This window comes from Neopsephotus bourkii, unplaced genomic scaffold (assembly GCF_033783945.1).
Source record: "Neopsephotus bourkii isolate Nb327-2 ecotype Australia unplaced genomic scaffold, CSIRO-AGI_Nbou_v1 NB_126, whole genome shotgun sequence".
Taxonomy (NCBI): Eukaryota; Metazoa; Chordata; class Aves; order Psittaciformes; family Psittacidae; genus Neopsephotus; species Neopsephotus bourkii.
In genome coordinates, this window is record NW_026900643.1 from 64089 (window position 1) to 79567 (window position 15479).

A 15479-nucleotide genomic window follows, 5' to 3' on the forward strand; every position below is an offset into this window, starting at 1 on the left:
CTTGTCCAGTTTTGCTGGAGTGGAAGTGTTAAAATGCTGCAACTGCTCTTCCCTGGCTTTCTTGACAGGCCACTCCGGCATCTGGGAGCAGGAGAATGCTGGGCTGGGGACACACTCACACCGCTTCTGTTCATCAACTGTGGGAGCCGCCAGCTGGAGCTGTGGGAGCTGGCGATGGCATTGGCCTTGGAGTCGGGGATCCTGGCAGTGTACATTTTGTTGAGGGAGCTCATGGAAAAGGTGCATGACCTCTCGTTTGAGCACTCATCTGGGCAGTGCAAGACAAGGTCCCTCTTCTGAGCATCTGGTATGAGAGAGGCAGGGGCACATTTGGCTTCTCGTAGCTCAACTGCTAACTCCTCACTTCCACCTTCTCTTCCTTTCTTATCATTCTCCAGAACCTGGTCGTCCTCCTTCTGCAAAGACTTCTTCCTGCTCTTCTTGATGGTGTTCAGCACAGTCCCTTTCACACAAGGGTCTGGGCTGCTGTTGGCTGGGAAGGCCTTAGGTGAGATCTGCTGTGCCAGAGCTGTGGAGTGGGAAGGCCTGGTGATCTTAATGGTGACAGGGCTGTGGAGTGGGTTGGTGGGCTCAGAGTGAGCCCCATGGCATGTAGCTGTCCCAACGGATGGGCAGACAGACTGGCACAACACAAATCTTCCCTCTGAAATAGCTTAGTCTTTCACTGATTACAGAATGTGCTTCTTAACCGCCTGTGAGTCAGCCTGTGAGTTGGAGTTCTGATAAGCCTGTAGTGTTTGCTCACCAGATGGACTGTAAGCTCTTCAAAGTAAAGATATTGCTTATTAACATTGCTCTCCACTTATTTCTTTGTACGAAGTTTGGTAACTTGGTGCAGTTTTAGACTATTTCTACACTGCAAGGGGGAGGAAATGTATTTTTATAACAGGTAAACCTACCAAAGTGGATCAGTAAAAATTTTACTGGAACGGAGGATGGTTCTTTTTTTACATCATTCTAAGTAAGTAAGATTGATACCAGTGCCTGTCAAACACACCCAGGCTGAAATTACATACCTGTGCAGAGGTAAAAAATATTTCAGCCTATCATCTATTAGGATTTTAGAGCAAATTAGCCATGTCACACCAGTTACCTAGCATCTCTTTGACAGTTTAGTGCAATAATACTACCAGTCTATTAACAATCAAATATGTTTTTTCTCTTGCATAGTTTGTGCTACATACTAATAGACTCATTTAATGTGGGCAACATAAGGAATTTTTAGTGGTAACTCTCTCAAATGTCCTCTGTGTAACCAGATTAAATATTTTCTGATGCTACATATCTCGCTTGAGCTGCCGTTACTCATGAATGTGATAGTCAGAAAAGTTTATTTTATGGTTTTAACTTTTTTGTAATTTCTGATTTTAGTTTGTTCTTAGGATTTGAACAGTTCAGTTTTCATTTTTGTGATTTTTTTTGCCATCTTCAAATTCTCAAGCTCAACCTTGTTGTTTTTTACTTTCCAGTTTGAATCAGCACAGAAAAAAAATCAATTAGTTAAATTATCGTCCTTCTTACTTCTATTGGGCAGTTTTCTGTAGCAACACATGAAGGACGTTTTGAGCAGTTTGCAGTCATTGGTCGTAGCACGGTTTTAAAAATGAATACCATACCTACTGCACTCTCCAGATTTTACATAATCTCTATAAATACAAGGAAAGGAGGATGTTGTCAGAGAGGAAGCCTGCTCCTCTCCCAGCTCTGCTTTTTCTCTCACTGCAGAAGCGTCTCATGCTGAGGCTCCCACCCATGCACAGGGCTGACTTTACACTGAAGACGCAGATTTTTATGGCCTATAAATTATTGTGGTTTGGATACAAATCTTCACTCCAGACATGCTTTCAGTAGGACACACGGGAGACTAACTATGCACTGCTGCTCCTCACTGCCTTATCAGTCACAGTAATTATATACACAGATTAGGAAAATACGCAGACATTTCCCAGTATAAAAATTCCCTCTTGGATATGTGTAGGAAATTTTTCAATAGGTCATAAAAATTCTAAGGAACATGGATCACAATTTGATCATAATTACTGCTGTTCTCTTTTTATAGAGAGCAGTGTTGTCCTGTGCTGAAACATTGCCCATCTTGGATGTTACTTTTAGGGCTTTTTCCAGTTTTAGGGCGTCCATTCGTATGTGTCTCCCACTTCACAATGCGGGTCGCAGGATCAGAGTCACGCCCTGAGGTCTTTGGCTTTTCAGAGCTCTTGTTCAAAGTCCATTTTTTCTGGTTCCTTTAGCACCTCCTGACCTCTAAAAGCCCAGGGGAAGACTACATGGGACAACCACATGCTAAGACCACAACTTCCTTTTGAAGAGGAAGGCACTTACTATTTGTCAGCAGATTTACTGGAGTGTATTTATAATGCCCCATTACTTGATGTTTTGGAATAAAAATTACCAGTCAACTTCCCAAGCCTCCTCTATAAACCTAAATACTTGCACAATGCTTCTTGCCACTACCTGCAGCATACTTCATCTCCTGTAACACTGCCACAAAAGATAAATCCTCTGAAATTTTATTTGTAGCCTCACTGGCTCATGAGGAACATTCCCTTAATAAAGGATGCCTCCAAATCTTGCTACTTCATTCATTGTTCTCTAGATCAGAAACTAAAGCACTTCCAATGCAAAAAAATCCTGGTCTATGCAAATCCTACTTGGCTATCATTTAGAAAAGCAGCTGTTCTTATCAGAAGATACTGTTTTTTACCTTTGTGTTTGCTTTGTAAAGTGGAATTAGGCTTACACAAAGAGGCATCATGCAGGCAGATTAAAAAACCCAACTCCCTACTTTATTACTATCATCAGATAATGAGATCTTTCAGATTAGAAAGCCAATGCTAGTATGGGAGAAAAAGGCCATTGGAGCCATCCATTATGTACACTTTTGAGACAGTGGGCATTTAATTAGCATCACGTTGCACCTGTGCCTGGTACCCTCAAACCTCACAGGGCTGTGGAGATCGCACCTTGCTCTCGCTTTCATACCAGTGAGGCCAAATGCTGCCAGTGCTCCTTTGGCTTCAGGAAACAAGTCTGTCTTGGGGAATTTGGACCAGTTTTGCTCATGAAATGGCTTGTGCCAGCGTATACATAGAGGCTGCTGTTCAGATGGCAGAAACAGGGTCTGTCAAGGCAGACCACTGCTTCAGGCAACCAAACCGCTCCGCCAAGGCAGGACACATGGGCTCAGGCCTCTCCGAGTTATGCTTGGGTCTGCTTTAGAGGGGTTGGAGTAACAGCCGGTCAGAAGTAAAAGTTGCTAAGCTGCTACCTGGCAGGGAAATGAATGAGTATCTGCAATATGCAGCGTTGATGGTAAACAGTGGACGTTCGGTGATTATCCATAGATTTTCCTTTCATGGAGGAGCGCGAGCCTCGCTGCCCTTTTGCTGCGGCCATTTTTAATGCTCCCATCCGAAACGGCCGCAGGTCAGCTCCCAGCCGGTTAGAACACCAGGTAAATACAACAGAGTAAGGCCCGGGCACCCGCGTTCCCGGGGGCACAGTCGGGGCCGGGGGAAGGCGGGAACCGGGTGCGAGCCGGCGGCTTTCCCGCCCGCCAGGTGCCGCCCCCCGCCTCGCGCCCGTCGCCTCACGCGCGGTTCCCTCAGAAGATGGCAGTCGCCGCGCGCCCCGGCGCTGGCCGCCCCCTCCCCTCCCGCGCCTTCCCGCCCGCCCTGAGGCGCGCAGCCGCCCCGCTCCGCCCCGGACCCTTCCCCTCACGCAGGATCGGGGCTCGCCCGCCGGCAGCAGCGAGAGGAGCCCCCGCTCCGCTCCTCCTCCCTCTCCAGCCCACCCTCCACCTCCTTCCTCTTCCTCCGCCAACCCCACCCCTCGCCCCGGGCTGGCCCGGCCGCGGGCTGCCGCGCAGCCCGGGCTCCCTGCCGGCTTCCCCCATCCCCACGCGCCGCGCACACCTCCTCCGCCTGCCCGCCCTCCTTCCCCACCTCCTCCCTCCTCCTGCTGACGTCTGGCTCTGCCCGGCTGAAAACTCCGTGCCGCGGCGGATGCGGCGGCTCTCGGGAGCAGCAGTAGCAGCAGCGAAGATGGTGGCCGCTCCGTGCGCCCGGCGGCTGGCGCGGCGCTCCCGCTCGGCGCTGGTGGCGGCGCTCACCGTGCTGCTCCTGCAGACCCTCCTTGTCTGGAATTTCACCTCCCTCGATGCCGGCGAGGAGCAGCGCGGCGGCGCCGCTGGCCGCGAGAAGCGAGACCACGGCGGAGACCAGCGGGTGCACCCGCAGCGCCGCGGACCCGCCGCCCCGTACGGCAAGGCGATGGTAGGAGCGGGCGGGGGCGCTGAGGGGGGTGGTCGGCTCCGCACCGGTCTCACGGCATTTCTCCGCGCCTGTGCGGAGGGGGCTGCCCGGGTGGCGCGGGGAAGTTGGGGCGAAGCGAGACGCGGTCGCCCGGGGGTCGCGTCCCCCCGCTCTGTGTAGGCGCCCGCGCCGCCGCGCAGGTGCCGCTGTGCGGGTCTGATCCCGCCGTGGGGGCTGCCACCCGCGGCCGGGGTCCTGCCGCACGTCCAGCGGCCAGGGGCTGCGGCTGCAGCGCCGGGAATGGCTCGGCGGGATCCCGTCCTGCCCGGCGCCCCTCCGGCACTGCCCGCGGCGGGCGCTCCAGCATCCCTGAACTTCGCTGCCCGATACCTTTCTGAGGGTTTATTTTACTGCTACTTTGTTTTTCCCACCTGGAAACTGCACAGGCACTATTCCTTATTGCACCTCCCTCAGGCCCAGTAGGTGACAGGCAATGAAATCTAATGCAATCAGTTTATTAACCGCTAAAAACTCAAGGATCCTGAAACTGCCGCCTCGCCCCATCTCTTACCATTTCCTTTTGCACACTCCCCAGTTTTCATTTAATCGACTCAGGCCTGGAACCGCAGCGGGGTTGCAGAGCTGGCCCTATTGCCAGTTGCATTTCTGAATTTTCTCATGGGCACGTGAAAAAGCAAATGAGCAGGTTCTTGGTCAGTTAACGCAAACCCCAGAGATGAGCGTTTATGTGTACTACCGGCATGTGGTATTTTTCAGCTGAAGAGAAGCTTCGTTTGGTTTTCATGTAATTCTTTTATCAGTAAGATTACGTTAAATAAGTGTTGCCTCTTAAAGTATACATGCATATTTTTGCCTGGTTCTGTATTTCTGTTTACATCTTGAAAGAGAAAGCAAGAGCTTGGGGCTCAGAGTTGACTCGCCTTCACAAACGACTGTGGGTGTTTCAGCCACGGAAAGGCTGTAGAGGACCCTGCCCCGAGCACACGAGTGCTCCATCACTGACATTTGGGACAACTTTTCTGAAAGATAGTACATACCCATCCAGTGTGCGCAGATCTTGCTGTGCTTTCTAGGTGTGAAAATTAACGTTTCTGCTTACTGAGTTCAGTTTTTGTCTCTACATGCAAGCTTATCTTGGCACTTGCTGTGTTCATATATGTAACTATTCAGAGTCCACTATTTTTTCCTCCAGTACTCAGCTCTGCCTCTTTTCCTATCTGTCTAGTCTTTTATTCTTTCCTCTTTCATTCTCCTCCAGCTTTTTTCCTTGGTCTCCCCACTGTCGGTTATGGAGGGTTGGTGGGTGCCCGGTCCCTGAGCAGGCAGGGGGCCGGGAGGGGGGGCTGCATCTGGCACTCCAATCCTGCTTCCCCAGCTCACCAGGCTTTCTAGGAAATAACCCTCTTCTGTGGGCTCCAGGGCAGTGTCAGGGCAAGTACTGTTAGCAGTTGTCTTACAAATATCCTGGCACAGCATCTGGTTTGCGCCCGGTGTGTTGGAGCAAACGCCAAGTTCAGAGCTGAGAGCTGATTGTTTGCGTGCTGGTGACATGCAGACACAGAATATGATTATTTTGATGCTGGCAGTTATGAATCATGCCTTTGTGCATACAGATTCAATCGAAGACCTAAAGATGGAGCACTAGGGTTCTGAATAGAAAATGTGTTTTAAAGCACACGCTGAGTGTACCTGTTTTCCCCATGTTACCTAATGACTAGTGTGGATCGTATGGGGCTGTCCTACAATGTCTGACATTGGTACTAAAAAAAAACAGTGCTCAACACAAGTGGCAACATGCTTGACAAAGTGCTTTGTCAAGAGGTGATTTGGCAATACTTCTTCAAGATGACTTTATGGTGACTTTATGGTACTTGTGGCTTTGCTTAATCTACACACCGGGGAAGCGGTTACCAGCCTTAAAATTACTTTGTCAGAAGAGAAAACCCCACGCTTAAGCATCCGTCTATTGATTAAAACGTGTGCTTGGTGGAGAAGTGAGAGGGAAATTGGATTTGTGCAGATTTCTGCCTTAACAACTTGGCAGCTGGCTTAAATTGGGAGGTGAAGTTCTCAGGCACTCCTGATGTGTAAATTTGTCTAATCCTACCTATGTTGGCTGTCTCTGGGGCAGGCCCTATTTTGATTTCAGCTCAGTTCATGAGGAAGATTGCTATTTAATGCAACTACACAGTACAGAATCAGTGAAAGAATATTTTTTTTCCCTCTGTTGCTTTGTTTCCACATTACAATGTGATTTATGTAATATAAGAGCAAAGTTACCCTTCTCAGTCCAAGTTTCCCATAGTTTGTGTATGTCAGATTGTTTTGCAACAGAAGCTGGCTGGTGTGAATACAGCAGTCCCATTATATCCAAATGTCTTCGGGTTAAGTGCATCTGAGAGACTCTCCAAGGATTTTTTCAAATATTCTTGCATTCTAACCAAACAAGAATATTAATGTGTCTTTGCTCTGTTAATGGAGTGGTGTGTTTTAATACATCTTTGAGAGTATTTTCTCAAAAGGCTACTAAGTGTCTGTGACTTGTCCTTGATCACTTTTTTCATGTTGAAGAGTCTTTAACACATGGGCACCCAGCTAACTGCCTTTCTAAGAGCCCTTATGCTAAATAGTTATGTGAACTGGATTTTGGAGACTTTGGAAAAGATTGAGCTCCTCAAACCTATGACTGAAAGTTGCTGGATGAGGTTGTGGTGGTTTTGTCTAGGACTTTTTCTTTGTCTCTGACCTATGCATATGACTGAAATGGTGCTGCATATTTGACTTTACTGAGCTGGACCTAAGTTAAGTAGTGTGAGGATTTTGTAATTCGTGTCAGTGGGAAAAGAAACCATAATCCTTTGAAACAGGTATTTAAGAGGTATTTCGATTTTTATTAAATGCTGTCAGATAAGTGTAATAAGCAATATCATTTGGAAAATGACATTGTACTATAGCAAAAAATGTTGCCACTGTACCTGCATGTAATTGAATATGAATTGCCAACTTGGCAGGAAGAAACAATTTTGAATTGAGCTATTTTGCAACTGAAAACACTTCTGGGCTGGATCCGCTGGCCAGCTACATCTGGAGCTTTCATTACTCATAAGCAGTTTCCTGCAGTTGTTCCATATTTAATTAAACCAGCTTATAGATACCTTTAAAGAAGTATGAAGTGAATTGTTAGCAGTGATTTCCATGGGTGCTTGCAACCATTTTTGTAGCTGTTCAGCACCCTTTGCACAAGCTTTATTCATTCAGCAAAACTCAAGCATCAAAAGCAAGGAAGAATTAAGCTACTGTCTGAGAATAGGTTGTTTTTTATGTAAGGGTCTTTATCTTTGATAAGTATAAAAAAGCTTTTTGCAAGAATACCATAAGCATGCTGCTTAATCTCAGGCTGTTTTAATGCAGCCTGCTAGCGATGGTGGAAGGGACTTGTTGGTGGGTGTTGTGTGTTGGGAGCCCAAAAGGTAGGAAGAAGGAATGCAAATCCCTGCTTCAGATGGCTGGTGATGAGGGCGATGTGACAGCAGAGCATCTGCCGTGGTCTTAGATTACAGCCAGTGTTGCACGGAGGCAGTTGTGTGTTGCAGTGATGTGCTTTTGTTACCCAGCTGTGGCTTCTGCCTTGGAATTAGGCATTGAAGGCAATGTCTGTGAGTATGTAATGCTCCTTCTTGCCTTAGGTTTTCATTGCTGCCTGGTTTACTATAAAGCAAAAATGCCAGTGCGTTGTTACTGTGTCAGCTGAGTGAAATACAGCTTTTGCCTGCTGGTGTGGGATCAAAGCATTTCTGTAGTCTAAAATTTTGTGTATTCATTGTAAACAAATGGCAAGTTTCTTGCAGCATGCAGCTGTCAACCAAACATAACTATCAATAGCTCAAAATGTTCAAAACTGTAAAATGAAAAGAGAGAGTCGTGTGTGTGGGAACAGTAATGATTACCTGTTTTAACTCCAGTCAAAAGTTAATCAAGGAAGGACAGTCCTGCAGATCAATAGTGCCTCACCTCTTAATTTTCATTTCTGGGGTGGGAAATGTGATACTTCTTCTCTTGCATATGTGGAGAGTGAGACTGGATCCACTGCTCCTCCATGGGTTCATCAGCTGAAAGTGCTCAAGCAGCCTGTATTTATTCTTCCTTGTTCCTTGTTGTCCTCTCTTCTTATCCTTGTTCCTCACCTCTTGGAGATACATGCTGAGCTCCACCAGGTCAAAGAACAAGAAGCCAAAAGTTATTACCATCTGTGCTTGAGCTTTGTAATACCCGTTGGTTACTGAAGCCAGGAAGGGCATCCAGCTGCTACTCTACTCAGTAGTAACAGTTATAAAAACTGATGAGTTGTAACTGGAGGAAAAGTATCAGCAACTCTGTAACCCCGAATTGTACAGCAGAAAAAAAAACAGTTTTTCTGAAGTCCGTCCATCAGATATTTTCTGTTGCCTTTTCCAAATGCTTCCCCAAAGTAAAAACAGTGCAGAAGTCACCTTGTGTATCAAGTAGAACCCTTGTGTGTTTTCAGGTTTGGAAACAAGAGTGTTTTCTTTTGAAGAGTATTTGCCCCCAAATGTTTAGATCTGCAGGGAAATTCCCAGTGCTGTTTTGCCAGAAACACACAACCTGGACCTACACATATCTGGGACCTACCCTTTGCGAGCATCAGTGTATATTATCTGTGTGGGAGGTATTTAACAAGAGTTTCAGTACAGTGCCTACATTAAAGCATACATTTGCACTGGGGTGGTAGCAAGGTTGATATCGAAGCAGTCTGTGCTTTGGGCAAGAAGTTGGGCTACCACTGGAAGATTCACTACAGTTTCTGGGTGTCATTTTACAAAGTTGCACTTAAACGTAAAAATAATCTGTTAAAATCCAGAAAACCAGAGGTTTCAGGAAAAAAATGTTTTATCCCTAATTTATCTTTTTTGCTTAAATCGGTGAAGGTAGAGGTTCCATGTATGATGACACAAGCAGATGGTACCTGTTTAAACATCTTCCCCTTGAAGTAGCTTGTTGATTTAAACATGTGGCCTCAGTTGTCTCATCTCTGAACAGAAGAGATAAGGGGAAAAAAGTTTTCAGAAACATTTACAGACCTGAAAGGTGCAGGGGAGCTCAATGTGACCTAATCATTTATGTCTTAAGCTTCAGTCCACTGTGAATCAAGCTGTGGAAACCGGGTCCTCATTTGTGTTAGTACACCTGCTGGTCTCAGTGAATCAGCTTAGTTAAGGTACCTTAAGTCATGAATAAAATTAATGGCATTACGGTAGTACATCTCCAAAAATGATAGATTTCCTAGAGAATGGGTTCATAATACTGACTTGACCATTAAGTACAGTTTTGCTGGTTAACAGGAGCTTAATCATGCTGCAGTACAGCTTCAATAACAGTTGAAAAGGAGAATGGAGACAACTAATCATTTTGTAATGGGAAAGGTGGGAGACAATACATCTGCAACTAGAAGCTGCATAACGATTTTTACGAAGTCTTAACACTTAACAGGGTGCATGTTAATAAAACAAACAAAGCTTTTCACTAGCAGGGAACTAATGTATGCATTATTTAAGAAGAGTATTAGAACCAGATTAGATTGATGGACTCCTGCAGCAGTTACCTCGTTAACCATCTTCTCTGTGGGGATGTGGGAAAGTATTACATGAAATGGATCTGTGTTAATTGGTTATGCCATCGGAAGTCTTTTTCAGGCCACTGATGTGTTTTTGTTGTGTTGGGTTTTTATTCTTTAATGTATGATGGGATTTTTCAGATATTCCCTTTGAAAGAGAAGCTTTTTCTTATTTTTTTTTTTTATTTTTTTTTTTTTTTAGCAAGGGAAGACCAGCTGTTGTACAGGAGGCATACAAATCCCATTTACTTCTTGTCAGCCACTGCAAAGCAAGTATTTTCTGGTGAAAAAGGCCCTCATTACCTGCCACATGTCTCAGCTGTATTGAGAAATAGTTTTCTAAATATTTTTTCCCTTCGGCATTGAAAGTCCATGATATGTGATACAGCAGCTTATTAGTGCACAATCAAGAGGCAGGAGTACAATAAAAGCATGAAGTGAACTTAATTTGTAGAAACAGCCAAATTATGTAACCTCAAGGATTAATTTTAATCAGATACTTCCTGATTTTTCTTTACAGTGTTAAAATTATGTCTGGCACATCACTGGAGCTCTTCAGATGGGATACAATGTCCTGTATCTTTTCTTCTAATGGGGCAGATGCAGGAGCATCCCTGTACCAATACTTGCAGGATGCATTAGTGCTGGCATGTGTAACTACTTGGATTGGTGCAGTTTGAGGAGTAGCACTTCCAAAGTTTTGAATCTGATTTCTAGACTTGGGAGCCTCAGTCCCTCTATTTTTTTATTTATTTTTTTTTTTTTTTTAAGTAATGGTAGGCCTTTGATGCTGTGCCACAGAGTACATGCTGAACAAGGAGAGTGCTCTGTGGGAGCAGGGAAAAGCAGAGTCCTGGTCGCCTTCTCCCATCAGTAACCTCTTGATGTCTGTAGCAAAGTGTTTAGAGCCACATTGCTGAAAGCAAAATGTAGTTTTGGGGTTATCACTTATTGGCTGTCCAGACTAGTCCTCTTTAGTCTGATAATTGTGTTTTCTTGGTGTTTTTTTCTTTCTCTGGAGGAGCCAAGTCCTGGCAGGTTCCAGCTTTATTTTGTCCCTTTTAGGTTTGGAGCTGATGATTATGGCTGTCCCCTTTGGAGCACTTAAGCTGGGGCTGAATCTCACAAACAGTGGGGTGCTAAATTCAGGCAGTCTAAGGCCTGAATAGAGAGAGATGAGTGCCTTCAGAAGGCAATTCAGCTCCTTTGAGGTCTGAATCTCTGCAAAAGCCTCCTCTGCCTCACTGAGGGAAGGGGGCCAAGGCAGTGATGCTCAGATAATGGCCCTGCTGTGGTAGGAATCCATTCCTTCACATACCGGGTCTGTGGTTTCTCCTACCCAGTCCTCAAGGTGTGCTTAATTAACTTCCCATCTTTCAGGGAAGTGGTGTGGGTTTGAAGTAATCAGTCTTTGTGAAATAGTTTGAGATCTTCAGCGAAGACTGGGACCAGCTTGTCAGCTGCCAGGCATTGGCATAGCTCCATTAAAGTCAATACAGACCAGCTGAGGATTCTGGACCCACAAATGCAATTATTGTTATAATAATAGCATCAAACAAGTAATCATTATTTTTACTCTCTCTTTTCATTTCAAAATGAGAAAATGATTTCCTCTTGGATCAGTGAAAGTAATTTACATTATGCACAATAATGGTCTACATGGAAATATAATTATTATTCATTTGTATGGCACCATCTGGGCACTAGAAGCTTTACAGACACATGTGAGGAAAGGTCCCTGCCTTGAAGAACTTACAGGGTGAATAGCAAGAATAGCTCCTAGTGCTTAACAGAGTCACAAGTGTTAGCTTGCAGTATTACCAGCAGGGATCCGTTTAGCACAGGACTTCCACAAACTCTTCTTCAGTTGATTTCTACTCGCAGATCAGAATTCATATGTGATTGGCACTGTACGACCTAAGGGTAGGATAAGTCAAAGGACTGATTAGCATGGATGGATAAAGAAAGAAATCAAGAAGAGGCTAGTATTATAAATTGGCTACCCAGCTGTTTTCAGGCAGGTAAAGATTTCCAGGCTTCACTTGGAAGCAGAAAGTGGTCTCGAAGCCTGTGTTTCTGATGGAGTTACTCCCAGGCTTTGCATCAGATTCAAGACTGAATGCTTTAATGAGTTTGAGTAGGAGCTAGAAGTGAAGAGACTAGGCTTTTGAATTGTGTGGATATAAAAATTGAGCAACTTGTAATGTTGCTTAAGCTTCTATGTGGTGTAACCTTGCTGAGTTCAGACTTTTATGTGAAGTACCAAAAGGGTCAGTGCAGGACACTTAAGTCATGTGACTTCTTATTTTTAGAGATGATTAGAGGATTCCTTCAAGGGATGAACTATTTATAGCATGTCTATAATTGGCTTCTCTTTTTTTTTCTTTTTGTTCTTTTTTTTAATTTTTTTTTGTTGTAATAAAATGAAAGTTCACAATAAATGAGAATCAATTTAATAGAGAAAGTTAGCTAAAAAGATTTCACACTAGTGTGTGGTTGACTCTGAGGTCAGATCTTGAATGCTTCCCACATATTTTGTTTTCAAGCTACTGTTCTGTTGCTGTTCTATTATTAGAGAGTAAGTGGGATGCTTGTTTAAAACAATTTTACAAAGCTGAACGGCACTGCAAACTTTAACTTGGATTTGGTTGAATGAGTCATGGACACTCATTTTTACTTTGTACTGCAGCTTTTTCTTGTCCTTCAGATGTACTCTTACAGTTACGTTGGTGGAGTCTGAGCATTTTTCTTTGAGTTGGTGCTATTCGCTGCCTTCTTAATGGTGAATTTTGGATTCCACGCTCTCTGAATTTCAGTGGTCTTTTGTTCTTGAAACTCAGCCTGTTTGTAGTTAGCTTTGTTCTTTATAATTGAACTTTTTGATTCAGGAGCATATATGGTTCAGTTTAAACATCATCTTTTGGGAGAAAAAGTGATAGAAGTCATGTATGTATCGACTAAAATGAAGCAAATTCCCTGAAACTATATTCATCCCATTGACCCTTTTGTGGGAGATGAACAGACAAACCGGAAAAATTACATTTCCATGGCAAACTTTGGGGGTTCTTCAGAAATATACAGCCACGAGTCATAGCAGTGACTAGGGTCCTTGTCATGGGTTGTTCTGTAAACTTGGCAGGAGGACAACTGGTCAGTCTTGAAGATGAGCCTCACAACTGCCAGGGGCATCAGTTATCAGAGTAACTGAAGATGTTTTCCTCAATCAGGCAATGTACCTGGAGCTGTACCTGGCTAAAGGAGGGACATCTACTGGTTATGAATATCTAAATTGGACTTCTGTGTAGAAACGGAGTGTTACCAGAGGGGACTGGGGACATCTTGAACCAGCATGTGAAGAAAAATAATCTGTTGTCAAGCTAATAGTACCTGGTAGAAAAAAAATACCCTCATGAAAAATAGCAACTTGTTGCCTGCAGAGATACACGTTTGTGTAGCTGGAGATAAATTTAGGCACCTAATTATATTGACTTGGATGCCTACAGGCTTGCTTATGCACTTAAAACATTGTATGTGTGCCTGACACAGATGTTTAAATATATAAATACAGTTTCAGGTGGCTACCTTAAGGCATCGAAGTTCAGCAACTTGGCCTGAAGTATGTAAAACCCAAGCAAACAAGCAGAAGAAGAGTAAGTGTAGTAAACAAAGCTGTTAGTGTGTATACACCAGGCGAATAATAATACTTTGCATAGCTACTGTGCCTCAAATTGCTTATGCTTTGGCATTCACTTGAATTGAATTTAGTCACTCAATTGCATAAATAGCAACTTGGAGGTGCTGTCTGCTAGCAGCATACATGGAGCAGTACCTCAGCAATGAACTAGCTTTTTGGCAGTCTTAGAAGAAAAGATGTGCAAGTCTTCAGTGCAATATTTTGATAAGTCACTGGTTCTTATTAAAATAATAATTATGGTGATAATTATAACTGTAGTTGGCTCTGACTGAGCTGCTGAGTAGGGGGCGGCGGGAGGAGGATTATGAATATTCTTGTAAAACCATCTGAATCCTGCTCTTTTAGCTCTGTGCATACAGATGAGGATGTTTGTGTCTGTATTTCTGGCACATCATGTGCCAGTAATGGCAGTACCCGTGTGCTGTGTGGCAGCTCATAGGAGAGAGCTGGAGATTCCTGTGCATTCTGCCTTACAGGCTGATCATCATCCCTGTGGTCTTGTTTCTAACAACAGAGATATGATCAAAATAGGTGATAATATTTTACAGCAGTATAGTGATAAAGTGGTGTAAAAATCTCATAGCTGGCTGGCTTTCTGTAGTTAACGATGTTTGTTGTGTCTGTGCCTTCTTAGCAAGATTATGTCATCTTGCTCTGAAAAGCCCAGGTCAGGCCCTGTTAATATTGAAACCAAAACAAAGTTTCCATTAGCAGGTAGCACTCTACCTATGATGACACATTCTTGAGCATTTCTAATCTAATTCGGTATTAAACTTTTACAGTAGCTGGGCTGCCACTGCACTACCTCCTGTGCTAAGTGACTGCAAGTGCTTAATGACTATTTATGAGACAAAGATGGTCTCAAACATCCTCATTTTCCAGACTGAACAGTGATTTCCCCTGCTCACCCCCAAGGCCCAGTTATAAAATACGGCATTTTCTGTTTGGTTTCTTTTGAAGCTGATTTTTCTCACCACTGGATATCTAAGAAAAGCAAACAGCAGTGGTTATTGCCTGCCCGTTTGTACAAAACTGCAGCGCGTTCCTGGAGTATGAGTTTGGGGATGGCTGCTCCCCTTGCTTTGGGCTTCAGCAAAATGCCTCATGAAATGGGCAGGAGAGTTCAGGTTTTAAATTGCAAGACAAGTTTCTGTATGGGAAACAGCAGAAAGTTAGAGGTCAGCTGTAAAACTCTGTGGGACCTATGGAAGCATTACCAGTTTAAAAATTGGATAAACCTAAATGCATTTATCATGCTTTGAGAGCATAGGCATTTTCTAGAAGTGAATTTCATAATGTGTGCTCATTTTGAGAGGGAGTTGATGCAGAGAAAGAACAAGATTTATTTGGTGTTTTGGGCAGGTTCGCATAGCCCAGGTCTTCAGTTCTGCAGTTGTCGTGGGATCCATGGGTTTATGTACACATTTCACACAGTAGAAATCAACCCAAATGTATATTATGTGAAAGTTAGGCTATAAGGTGAGGTTTCTTTTTGCCTTTATACAGCCAAATATATAAGTAAAACATGCTTTACTTGATTTTTTGACAGGTTGGACACAGTTACTTAGTTTGTTTTTTGTCTGTTTTAGTACCATCACAAGTGTGTCAGACTGAGCAACGGTCTCATGCTGTCAGGATGTTATCTATAGGGTATTTCATTCTGTAGTTTATGTCTTTCAGGGGATTTTAACTTTCTAGTTGCACTGATGTACGTTCACAGTAATTCTCATGTCAAGGACCTATGAATGAATGTAATTGTGGAGGAAAACAAGGGTCTTACAGGTCAAAATGTTCTTCAAGGACTGTATTTGGGCAGTACGGACATTTCAGCAACTGTAGG

The 15479-nt window shown here is 44.1% G+C and overlaps 1 protein-coding gene across 2 annotated transcripts in view; it reads left to right on the forward strand.

Annotated features, from left to right (window-relative positions):
* The first annotated feature begins 3742 nt into the window (after positions 1–3742).
* Positions 3743–15479, forward strand: part of XYLT1 (xylosyltransferase 1) — a 192780-nt gene continuing 181043 nt past the window's right edge. The window contains exon 1 of one of the 2 annotated variants that reach the window (XM_061366907.1): positions 3743–4313. In XM_061366907.1, the coding sequence (XP_061222891.1) occupies positions 4044–4313 (270 nt within the window). In that variant the 5' untranslated portion in view covers positions 3743–4043. The remainder of the gene's footprint in view (positions 4314–15479) is intronic. The other variant, XM_061366917.1, reaches the window with a different exon arrangement.